A 13,121-nucleotide genomic window follows, 5' to 3' on the forward strand; every position below is an offset into this window, starting at 1 on the left:
ACAACATTTTATTTAAACAATGAAATTAAAAATAAGAAAGAAATAAGAAATTGAAAGAATAAATATATATATATGTATATAATATATATATATATATATATATATATATATATATATATATATATATATATATATATATATATATATATATATATATATATATATATATATATATATATATATATATATATATATATATATAATATATATATATATATATATATATATATATATATAAATATATATATATATATATATATATATATATATATATATATATATATATATATATATATATATATATATATATATATATATATATATATATATAAAAATATATATATATATATATATTTATATATATATATATATATATATAAATATATATATATATATATATATATATATATATATATATATATATATATATATATATATATATATATATATATATATATATATATATATATATATATATATATATATATATATATATATATATATATATATATATATATATATATATATATATATGTTTGTATAATTTTGTTTTCAGATCAGAGGGTTACGGTTATCAAGAGACCATTTTCATATTCAGCATGTAGAAATGCATTTGCACAAAAAATTGATTTAAATAAGCATGGTGAGAAACCATTCTCATGTTCAGTATGTAGAAAGGCATTTTCACATAAACATGTTTTAAATAGGCACATGTTAATTCACACTGGTGAGAAACCATTCTCATGTTCAGTATGTAGAAAGGCATTTTCACATAAACATGTTTTAAATAGCCACATGTTAACTCACACTGGTGAGGAACCATTCTCATGTTCAGTATGTAGAAAGGCATTTTCATTCAAATTTAATATAAAAAGCCACATGTTAACTCACACTGGTGAGAAACCATTCTCATGTTCAGTATGTAGAAAGGCATTTTCATTCAAATTTAATTTAAAACGCCACATGTTAACTCACACTGGTGAGAAACCATTCTCATGTTCAGTATGTAGAAATGCATTTGCACAAAAACATCATTTAAAAAGCCACATGTTAATTCACACCGGTGAGAAACCATTCTCATGTTAGTATGTAGAAAGGCATTTTTACGAAAAGGTGATTTAAAAAGCCACATGTTAACTCACACCGGTGAGAAACCATTCTCATGTTCAGTATGCAGAAAGGCATTTTCACAAAAAATTCAATTAAATAGCCACATGTTAACTCACACTGATGAATAACCACTCTCATGCTCATAAATAATAAATATCATTTAACACGTTCTGTCCGTCATACACAGCTCAAACCGTGTTTAGACAAATATTGCAGCAACGCGTTGACTATAGAATACATTTGATTTGACGCTGAATATAGATAAAGATTTGTAACCGGTTTTATGTTTTGAAAACACAAAGTAACTCTCTTATTTATTATGTGTAAATAAATAAAAATAAAATAAAATAAAAAATTCCTTACCGCTCCCCAATAGTGCATAGGGCACTGCTTCATATAAACGCAGTGTTATCTCGATCGATTACACACGAAGGAAAGGTGATCAGCCCTCCACTTCAGGTACCAGTCCAGTGTAATATTGAATAAATATTAGAGTGAAAAAATCACTTATATTTATTTTACCCCCCTTGGGAATCGAATCCGGGACCTCCAGAACGGTCGAGCATGCTGACCATTACACTACGGAGGCGGACATTATTATGTGTAAATAGAAAGTAGAATTTGATTTTGAACAAAAATATAGGTTTTTTTAAATTGACACTGACAATATTTTATACCATAGAACATATTAATGAAATCAAAATCATAAAAATATCGAAAGAAATGTACCAAGATAATTCTAATTCATCACTTAAATACCATACTCATCTTACGATTAACCATCAAGATTTCCAGTAGTGATCAGGTCTTTAAGAACAGTGTCCGTCGATGGTTGCTTAGCATTGGAAGGGACAAGGTAGAAAGTGAATTAATTAAAGTCCAGGTGTAATTATTATATTGAAAAACCTTTATACTGTAAATTATTATTGTATCTCCTGTATGTTATGTATATAATCTAATAATAAAAAATAAAAAATAAAAAATAAAAATATTATTAAAAATTAAAAATAAATATAAAAATCATACTAACATGCTAGTATTCGGCTCAACACAGGCCATGCCTAAAGAGCCGTAATACATATAGTTAATGTATAAATGAAAACAATATGTATATTTGAATGTAACTATGTATTATGAAATAAATAGATAAATAAAAAATAAATAATAATAATAATAAAAAATAAAAATCTTTTGTTTTGTTTAGTGTGTATATTTTCTGTTGATGTGTATTGCATACGTTTGACTTATGACTTGATTAACTTAGTTTTATTTATATTGATTATAATATAATAACCCATAACTTATATTATAAGTTATGGGTTTTAAAAAAACACTAATATTTTGAAAGAGCAGTTCTTCCATCAAAGTGTGAATGAAAAAAAAACACCTATCGGTGGGAGGACTGTTCTCTTGAAACAAACTTAATTAATTACAAAATTTTGATTGTGTCCAAATACTTGTTCACAAATCTAAATTATCTCAGATTATAGGAGTTTTTTTAACACCTCAACAAAGATGAAGAAGAATATGGAAGTCTGGGCATTTACGACCGTCATCGGCTGATTTAAGTAATCACTTTACACACGTGTAACATTCACCAATTCCACCCATGATTGACAACCACACTACTCAAATTCTTGGAAGTTCTATATATGTAATCCAATCTCGAAACATTGTTCTTGAATCACTAGAATTTCACTAGAGACATCTATGGGTGAGATGTTAAAAAATAATATTAACTTACTTAATCCATATATTCTCCATATTTGAAGTATATGACCATGAACCGCATCCAAGCAGGTCCTTTGCATCGTCCCAAATCAGGTCTGCATCCTGAAGTTCTGCCAATGAATTGTAAGCAGTGGACTTTCTGGTTGGTGGGAACCTGATGCCTTGTTAGATGTGTAAGCTTGATTATACTAGACTTCCGATACTAGTTAAAAACCCAAATGTTCTAATAATTTAAACTATGTTAATTAAATCATAAGTAATTATGAAGTATTACAAAGTTAATGCCAACACCATTTGTCAATTGCAGGAGTTTGTAAGGTATCTACTTATAATGATTTAGCGAATTTAACCCACTTGTTGAATGAGTCTGAAATTTTGTGTATACATGTATTTATGCTTTAAATTTGACTATACCAGAAATCATAGATGGACTGGATGGTCTGCCATGTCATTTTTACAAAATGAAACGACTCTTTGGAATAAGAAAATTTTGGATTAGTAATGAAACACAGTTTAAAACATTTTAAACAATTTTATTGGCAATTTACAGCTTTCAATAATGGAAAATAATCCGTTTCTAAATTTTGCACAAGAACATAATAAGTACCTAATATTGTAAAGTAAATACAAACACATTGAATGAAAACAATTCATTAAAAAAAGGTTTAACTCAACCCTTCAAGTCTTATTTCATACCTTGCATACCTTTTAATTATAAATATAGTATGTACTTTTCATTTAAACATGTTTTAATATAAGTAAATAATTTTTATGAGTATTGGGATGAAGAAATGGATTAATTATAAATAAAAATATAAGTGTAAGCAAAAAAAAAAAATATATAAATAAATACTAATATAATATTTTGAGAAGCATGAATGATTTAAAAAAAATCAATATCAGCAATGTGAGGTATAATCTAATAGTTTTTTTTAGTATTATGTGTAATATTTTTTTGTCACCATGGTTTTTTTTTAGATAAAGCTAATTTAAAATTATAATATTAAAAAAAAAGATATTTTATGCATTATATTTATTGTACTTAGAGCATTATCAATCAGGAGGAATATCAGATTTAACATACTCTATATTATTATTAAATTGTATTTATAAAGATCCGAATATTTATTGTAAAATTTTCATTTGTAAAGTTTGCTTATCCAAAAACAGCATTTTAGTAAGTTGGCCATACATTGCATCATTAAGTGCATAGGAACATCATGTAAATATTTTCATTGATATTAAAAACAGGTTTACGTGTCGCGTGTTGGCCAATCGTATGTTTTGCTGTTTTAGAGTGGGCAAAGTTTATGGTGGGGATTTTTTTTACAAATATTGAAAACAAACCCAAAAAAATACAGCATGAAAAAAAAACTGCATACCCAAGTTGATGTGAAATTAGGGATTTATTTATATGAATTAAAATAAAAGTGTATTACTGCCTTAATAAATATCTATCTATTCGATTTCAGACATTTCCAAATTTATTTAATAAATATCTATTATATTATAATATTACCTATGTATTTTTATTATTAATGAAGATTTAACCATGTAGTTATTCATTAGTCTTATTCAATTTCAACAACCTTATTGGAATTTTTTTATTATTAATTATTACGGAAAACAAAATACCACTGCAAACCTGAGCAATTTGTAGCCATTGGACCATAATTTGCAAAGATCTGCTATGGACATTTTCATTTCAGAATGATAATAATTGAGAATTATTATTTATATTAATTTAACAGGTATCATGTATAAGGTGAAAATAAGATAAAAGTAAGAAACAAAGTATACTGGACTCTCTTTTTACACAGTTTCAATGTTCCAATGAATAGGCTACAGCCGGCTATGCCAATGCTCACGCTGTTACTTAAATTAATAAAAATACTTTTACTGAATGCTAGCCTTGTAACAATACCATAAGCAAGGAGCAAGCTAAATAAATACGTTACAAATTTCTCGACTGGTGGTGCCACAATCAGCCATACTTCCAAATCTATAGAGTTATACTAGCATGTGAAAGGAAATTGAGACCATTACGTGTATACAGGTTTCAAAAAATTAATGCAAAATGGGTGTTCAATAATGGGCAGAATGGTAAATGTTATAGAATGGATGCTCAGACTTCCATCTATCTTCTATCTCTATATCAAATTGAGACACCTATAGTAAGAGCAAAGCAAATAACTAACTTCAATAATAAAAAGAATAGGAACTCGCAAACAAACAGACAATGATATAAAAACAAATGGAGTAATATATGTATATGTATATGCATTATTTTTATTTTATTTTGGTATATTTTAAAAAGCTTTTAACGTACTTCTGTGTAAAAAAAAGAGTAGTGTAATTCTGTCAGAAGTTATATGAAGACAATACATGCATATACAAACGTAAATTAAAAAAAAACTTATTTATACTTTTTATGATATTGAAAGAGTACTTATTGATGCACGAGTAGAGATGGTTTTTATTTTTTAATAAATATGTTCCCAAAGGCAGCATCAAAAATCTATGTCCATTAATCCCCACTTAGCGCAGGGGAAACAATTCAATAAGTTTCAGTGCTAAATGAAAAAGCGATAAATAAAGTCATCTCGATAGATGCTGCATTGATATTAAACCAGACTGCATGCAAATATCAAAGCAACAAGATTTCGGGGAATCCTAATACAACATTGTGAACTTATGTGAAGCAGCGCTAATGGGCCTTACTGTAATTTTCAATTTTACTTAGCCTCTTTGTGTATCCCTTGTGTTTGAAATTTTCATAGTGTAAAATGATATTTTTTCATCTAATATTTGGCCAGAAATAAAAAAGGTAAATAAGTAACTAAACAAATTTTGAATTTGGTTGCATTTGTTCCTGCTTTTTGGCACATTGATCCCTGGGCACATAGCACATTCATGGATATATGGTAATTTACTTAAGAAAATGAAGATTTTATATGGATGTACTATGGAGCTATGGACTTTTCATTATTTGTACTAGTCAATTTTTCACATTTTCACCGAATATACCCAATAATATATATTATATAAACTGCATTTATTTCCAATCTGAAGTTGTGTTATTCATTCCAATTCTTGTCCAATGCACGTAGAAAAAAATCCTAGATTAATGAAGATTATGGTAAGTACCGTAAAGTGGGTATACATTGCACCAAAATACTGCATTTTTTCCAAAAATTGTCTATTCAGATCAGGTTTTTTACTTTTTCTGAGGTTTCAACTATTGCAATGTAATAACACATATACCTGTAGCATGTCTGATACATTTTTAAATTTTTATCTATTTTGCCTGTATTTTTTTTTTAAATTTATATTTTGGTGCAAAGTATCCCGGGGTAAAGTACAACTTTGCACCATGATATTTTCTCTACACTTTTCGTACTAGAATCCAAATTGATGCAAAGTAAAGGCTATCCTACAAGTTTGTTGCACCTTATGAAGGGTTTTGGCTCACAGTTCACTAAATGCAGATTATAATATTGTATAATTATGGAAAAATAAGACACTTGATAGAATTTTTTTTTTAAATATTTTGAAAAATCTAACAAAAAATTTTTTTTTTCAATACTGAAGGTTTAAAATTATATAAAATAAAAGGTGGATATTAAAACATATCTTACTACATAGGTAATAGGAATTAAAATTAAATTAGGTCTAAATATGGTCAAGTTCCGGGACGGTAAAGAAACCTCTTTTGGATTGCATTTTCGGTTCTTTTATGGAACCCGCTACATTCTTCCAAGAATATTGAAGAAAGTCATCCTTCATCGGCCACTTTCACGATTTGAGACTCTCCTGCATGGATTTAACAGCTCTGTCTTTCTTTATTTCCAAAATCTGTCCCGGAAATTTTTCTCCTTCATAACGAAAAACGACATATTCTCCCACCTTCTTTTTTACTGGTCCTAATAAAACGGAAGAACAAATACGATAACTGGTTTCAGTCATCGTTTTTGTTCTTCTCCCTCTTCCTCAAAGCTTCCGTGTGAACTTATAATCAGTTAATGCTAGATATGCTGGAAGTTTCGATGCGGAAGGTGGGATCATTGATGTAGTTGGTTCAGGTAGCATTTGTGTCTCGTCAACGTTCATTTCGACATTTGGATCGTGAGCAATGCTCTTACCTGGTTCAATCGGAATCGTTTTCCTGCGTTTTAAGACTGAATTCTTTGAGTTGAATCTGTTTTCTTCCAAAAACTGTTGAAAACTCTGGCGCACGTCATCGTCATACGCTTTTAATGGCAACCGATTAAACAACTGACTAGTTTTAGCAACAGTCAAGGTTTTATGTCTTTGCAAAAATGATCTTATCCATTTAGAGCCTGGTACGTTGTTCTTTAATATTTGTACTCTTCTGCCAAATCTATCCAAATAGGCTATTAGAATGTAGCGAATGTTAAAAACACTCACTGGGAAACCGTACTCACTCATGTCTACTATGCAGTTTACGAAGGATTGCTCTTCGCCCTTGTCACATATCGGAGGTTTTCCCACAGGTTTTGTGTGCTGACCTTTGAGCTTATAGTTAATCGTCCTTCTGGGGATTTCGAAAATTTCTTCAGCCTTTCTTTGACTGATTGTACCATTTCGAATGGCCTCCAAACACTGCTCCACTCTCTTCGGTGTAAAATCGCAGTATCGTCTGGCATGTTTGAGGCCGATGTTTGTGTGTTCTTGACATTTTTGAAAAAAATATACCATCAGGAATTAAGTAAGTACACAAAACCTATAGATATTTAGCAAACATGTTAAGTTGTATTAGCTGTTTTAAGACTTTTCATCAAATTAATTAACTATGGCCTTTTGTGAATACTTTGCACTTGGTGCAATGTTACCCCAAATGTGGTCAATACAAGTCAGTTCTTAAAAAAAAATTTTTTTTACACAAACTTGATAACGTAACAAAAAAATACAGCATTTGAGAAAAGCAGGGCCTACTTACCTACGATTTAGAGACCACTCACTTGTTGTAACTAGTTTCAGTATACTGATTTCACTGGATTTTTTCGGACACAATTTTCAGACAGAAAACTTTCTTTACGTTCGGACAGGAAAAACGCATTGAAGCAATAGCGACCGACTGTTACTTCTGTAAACTAAAAAGTAGATTGAAGTGCCATCTATCAGAAACAATGGAAAGTAGAATGAAAAATGACATGTATCAGAGATGACCAGCTCTACAATTTCTTTACAGAAGGTGGTGCAAAGTATCACCCATGGTGCAAAGTATACCCACTTTACGGTACTCTTGATTTACAGGGGGGGGAGGTGGTAGATAAATATCTCGATTTTTAAGTGGATTTTGAAAAATATACATAAATCAGAAATATGTATTTCACTCTTTTCCATCTGAATAACAAACTGAACGATAAAATATAATATAATAGTAAAAAATCAACACATCACATTTATTATTCTATATGACACCACTACATGTTATTTTGACCCACATTAAAATATGTAAAAAAATTGTTCTTGTTTAATTTTTTTTTAAATTTTGTAACCTAGATACTTTTTCAGTGATTTTCGAAATACAAAACATCTCGGAACGCTTTCTGATCCCAATAAATCAAAAGTTGATCCCAATAAATCATACCATAAATGGAATAAAGAAAAATATTTATATTTATTTGTGGAAAGTGCAGTATATTGTAGAATAACCAAAAGAAAAAAAAAACTTGTTTTAAACGATATTTCTTTCTCAGTCCTTTGACAAAATTATAAATCTTAAAAATATATTGTTATACATATATGTAGGAATGAAGGTTATAAAGCAGTTAATTACCATTTTATAGGATTTTTTTTTTCTAAAACTCAACCATGTACGTAGCTAACTTTATTTCTTATTTTTTTGTTATTCTACTTGAATGAATTGTTTGTATATTTTTTCCAATAAAAGAGCAATTAAAGTTTTTAAATATTTTTTGTTAAATTTGATAATTAAATTTCACTATTTATTTATGCATCATCTAAAATCTAAGATATGACATGATTTATTTTACATTTTTTAAATACAATCTATTTTTATAGTATCCTTATAAAAATATTTACCAACAAATAAAATAAAACAAAACTTTGGTGACAAAACTTTCAAAATCAATTATGATTAATAATAAAAATTATTAACAGTATATTAGCAAAAATTTGAGTAGGGGAGAGGTTCGTACCTTGGGCGTTTTTTTTTCAAAGTTTCATAAAATGGTTTATTGACAAAGTACGTAATTTTTTTTATCAAACTGAATAGATCGGTTATTTATGATCAAATTGTTGGAAGATATCATATGCTTATCATGTATAGTATACATAGGAATGACATTTAACAAAACCTCTTCTCTTAACCCTTGGGCCAAGAGAAGAGGGTCCCGTACCTTGGTCCGTATAGTACCGTACCTTGGTCATATAAAGTAATCGTTCAGTAAAACTAATCATATAGTTTATGATGTTTTATATTTCTTTAGTTTTTTTTTTAAAATAATTAAAGGCCTACAATTTCATTGAATGCTATTTTATTACCATTTAGAGAAAAAAAAACAGTAAAAAAAAAAATCAGTTTTCTCTGATTTAAATACGATTTTGAGGTTAGTAAACTCGTAAACTGATGGCTCCAATCACTGCGTATCAACTGTATTCTATGGAAAATATATATTTTTTCTCCTTAGCATCCTTAAATCACAAAAAAAAACAAATGAATGAAAACCCTGAGATGGCCCAAGGTACGGGACATACAGTAAAGCAATTAAATTGACAGTCACGTTTTTAAAGGTATATTATTCTTGAACAATAAGATGTTTTTTAATAGCCAATATAATCAGTAAACAGATGCATGCAAATAAGAAACAAATCCTTTACCTTAAATTCAATAATTACCCAAGTGTTGCTTGAAAATTTTACTTTTGATATATGAATTTTTCTTTTAATTTTAACAAAAATATTAATAGCCTCTCCGCGCCACAAATATAATACAATGACCACAGACTAACTAATTTATATAAAGGACATTATTACGTTCTGACATTAAAAAAGATTTGCGAATATTTAGGTAGATGGCCGACGGGAATCGATTGACCAAGGTACGGACCTGTCCAGGGTAGGGTCCTCTCCCCTATGTTTAAACCTTTATTCACTAATAATAAATTCATCCCCAGGAGAGTTTTGTAGGTATATGTTATCATAGATATCTCAACAGCAGCAAATGAGTTTATCTTGTTTTTAGACATTTTCAAATAAAATGTATATAATTAGTATTATTCTTATTATGTGAACATTAAGTATTTACATACTTAATACAAGCAAAATAAAATTAATTTGTATGAAAAATATGTCTTTTAATTTCCTCTACTTGAGTTCTCAATATTGTATGGGATATTAAATTTAAGTATTTGTCTCTGCACTGTTCATAAATAAATATGTATGTTATAAAAGATAAAATATGAATAAGAGCCATTTTCTTGATATGAAATATAAATATCTAATAATGTTCTAGATATTGTCTAGATATAATAAATTCTCTATCTGAACGAGAGATATATCATACACATAATACAAAAAAGGGTTTTAAATAAAATCTTTTTCTTTTAACAAGTCAATATGTATAATATTATCACCACAGTTTCCAAACTCAACAATCTATAAAACACTATTTCTCAACGTAATAAATTCATCGATTTACCCAAAAACTTGAACTGTTTTCTAATTGATTTAGTCACTAAAGATGGGAAGAAATGTGTTATAATTTGCTATGCATTTGATCATGGAGAATTTCGTACTTCATAATTTTTTTTAAATATACGGGTACCTTAATATTATTTTTAAATATTTTGGTCCAATAAATTCTACAAATAAAATCACATTACCTAATTATGTATTATATTGATTAAAATTTAACTAAATATCACAATTCTGTTAGTACATTGGAAGCATTGTTTTGTAAAACCGAGTGTGAGATTGCCTTTTTTGTGCGCGCATACGTATCTGTGGGTGTGTTACATTTTGTAATCAAAATAACTAAGTATTTCTTTGTAATACAGTAAAAGCTTAGAAAGTTAGATGAACTGTAACCCGAATGTCGCCGTGATTCGAAGAATATCTCGAAATTTTGATCCCTTCAATGATTTTTCATATTAAACATTTGATAATTTGAAAAATTAATAGATACGAAACTTGAAATTTAAAAAAAAAAATACGATGTAAAGACAAGAAATTGTGAAAAATGAAAAAAAGAGATTAAAACATTTTTAGATCAACGGTAACTGACTGGTAAAAATTTCCAATTTCTGTTTTTGTTATCTTATAGACAAAAATACAAATTACTTAACAGTTTGAAAGTATTTTTTTTAAATTTGCTTACGCGAAATTCCAAATATTTTCCGAATCTTTGTCCTTTTATTTTGATTTTACAAGCTTTTTCTGTACATATCCATTTGTAGTCAGCACATCAAATTATTGCTCAAACAATATGAAATTACTCAAAGTCACTTGATGCATTTTTAGGCACACTGAGGGGTGATTAAAGGTGAACACCACACAGATTTGTGTATGAAAACAATCGCTGATTTTGGTTTTAGCAAACTCAGTTCTCTCACAAAACATTGTCACACCGTCGTTACACGGTCGACTTCCACGTATCTAACAGAATTGTCGCTGTGTCAGCAAATCACTTCTTTGTCCCCGAAAACGGCGGTGTCTGACGACATGCTTTCCAGTCTTCTTTGAAAGGCTGAAGTTCTTCGTCTCTTTCTAATTCTCAGGAGTATGAAGACGGTAAATGAAGCTCCCGTGATAATGGTCGCGCATAAAGCTAACAAGTACTGAAGAGGAAGTTGAAGCAGGAAGGAGCAGTGCGAAAGTGATTCATCATAACCCGAAGGGCAGTGAGATATTCCATCGCACCACAGAGATGCGTTGATACAAGCATTCAGCTCTGGGCATCTATATTTGCAAACATCGAGCATAGAAAAAACTGCCGGATAAGTGTTGTGTTTCCTGTAACAATTTCAAAAACATGAAATTTTTTTTTCTCAACCTCCCACCAGATTGTTTTAAGATCTAACGCCTAATCAAAAAGTAAAAATAAGTCCTCAAGAATATGGTTAGATTATGAAAAAACTAAATATTTTGTAATAATTAAATTTTAGGGAAAAATCAAAAATATTTTTCTTTCGCCTACAAGAATCGAACCATAGAAATACCAATATAGAAAGCTTAAGAATTAACAAATCAAAATTAGAATTTTTATCTTACCGTCTTGACAGTTCCAGCCAAGACACTGAATATGTTCCGGTTTCTTTTCCAATCAGCTCTACAGCAATACTTCTCGCAAAATCTTGCCCAAGCTTATCAATTGTAGGAATAGATGTCAAAGTTGGGAGGTTCATCCTATTGGAAGCTACACCCCATCCCTCGGAAAACACTTTGACTGTGTAATGTTTCTGACTCGGTGGAGGGTTTGGGCATACTATGATAGGCGGAAGAGTCCCGGGATATATGGCAACTCTATTCCGAGTGTGGCACTGATCTTTGTCTTCATGAAGTATTGTTATGTTGCTCGACAGATTATGTTCATCTATGACGGGTTCTTTCATGACAGTTCCCTGCACTTGCACGTACAAGTAATGACCGATCGAAGGGTCTATGAGCCAGGGATGATGTAGACAGATTTGCTAAAAATATAATTTAATGATTATTCTAGGATTAATTATACTAATTTCTATCCGTACCTGAGTATTGCATATGGTACCACATCAGTTTGGACAGTCGGATTATTTTAATGTAGTGTTCCACGTTCCAGATTCATGGGTATAGGAGAAGAATAGGTTTGATATCATGCAGATGACATAAGTGAAGGAGTTGGTGAAGGATTTTACTGCTTTGTGTGAAAGAAAATGGAAAATAGTATGTCGGGAAAAGAATAGCTGTAATGGCTCGGCAATCGGGGATGTATACACATACTCATACTAGCTTGTGTTGCTTATACTTTACAAACTCTGTGAGACAATACATGTAGAACTACTAAAAGTATTGCAGTATGGATATTCAATCATCGTCAGAATGGTTAATGTTACCCAAGCATGTGGATCCCAGCTGATGATAATCTATGAACCCTGTAAATACCAATACTATTTTATCTTTAGAAGTTACTTTGTCTGTGTCGAGTCGAAATTTCTTACTATGAAATTCATTGATTAATTATTAGGTATTTTTTTACTCTATAAAGCTCCATAACCAACTTTCATTGTCCGTAAAATCATTAAATATTACATAAG

At 29.4% G+C, this 13,121-nt stretch overlaps 1 protein-coding gene and 1 pseudogene across 1 annotated transcript in view; one reads left to right on the forward strand and one right to left on the reverse strand.

Moving 5' to 3' along the window:
• The first annotated feature begins 663 nt into the window (after window positions 1-663).
• LOC148311241 (uncharacterized) lies at window positions 664-1,642 on the forward strand (annotated as a pseudogene).
• A 6,856-nt stretch (window positions 1,643-8,498) lies between these two features.
• LOC148311242 (uncharacterized) overlaps window positions 8,499-13,121 on the reverse strand; it is a 77,000-nt gene continuing 72,377 nt past the window's right edge. Inside the window, exons 10-11 of the mRNA XM_088256889.1 lie at window positions 12,100-12,518; window positions 8,499-11,841 (exon numbers count right to left, since the gene is read on the reverse strand). Of these exons, the coding sequence (XP_088113015.1) occupies window positions 11,505-11,841; window positions 12,100-12,518 (756 nt within the window). The 3' untranslated portion in view covers window positions 8,499-11,504. The remainder of the gene's footprint in view (window positions 11,842-12,099; window positions 12,519-13,121) is intronic.

The sequence above is a fragment of the Brachycentrus maculatus genome, unplaced genomic scaffold, assembly GCF_059751285.1.
Source record: "Brachycentrus maculatus isolate JH-2025_06_01 unplaced genomic scaffold, ASM5975128v1 h1tg000069l, whole genome shotgun sequence".
NCBI lineage: Eukaryota > Metazoa > Arthropoda > Insecta > Trichoptera > Brachycentridae > Brachycentrus > Brachycentrus maculatus.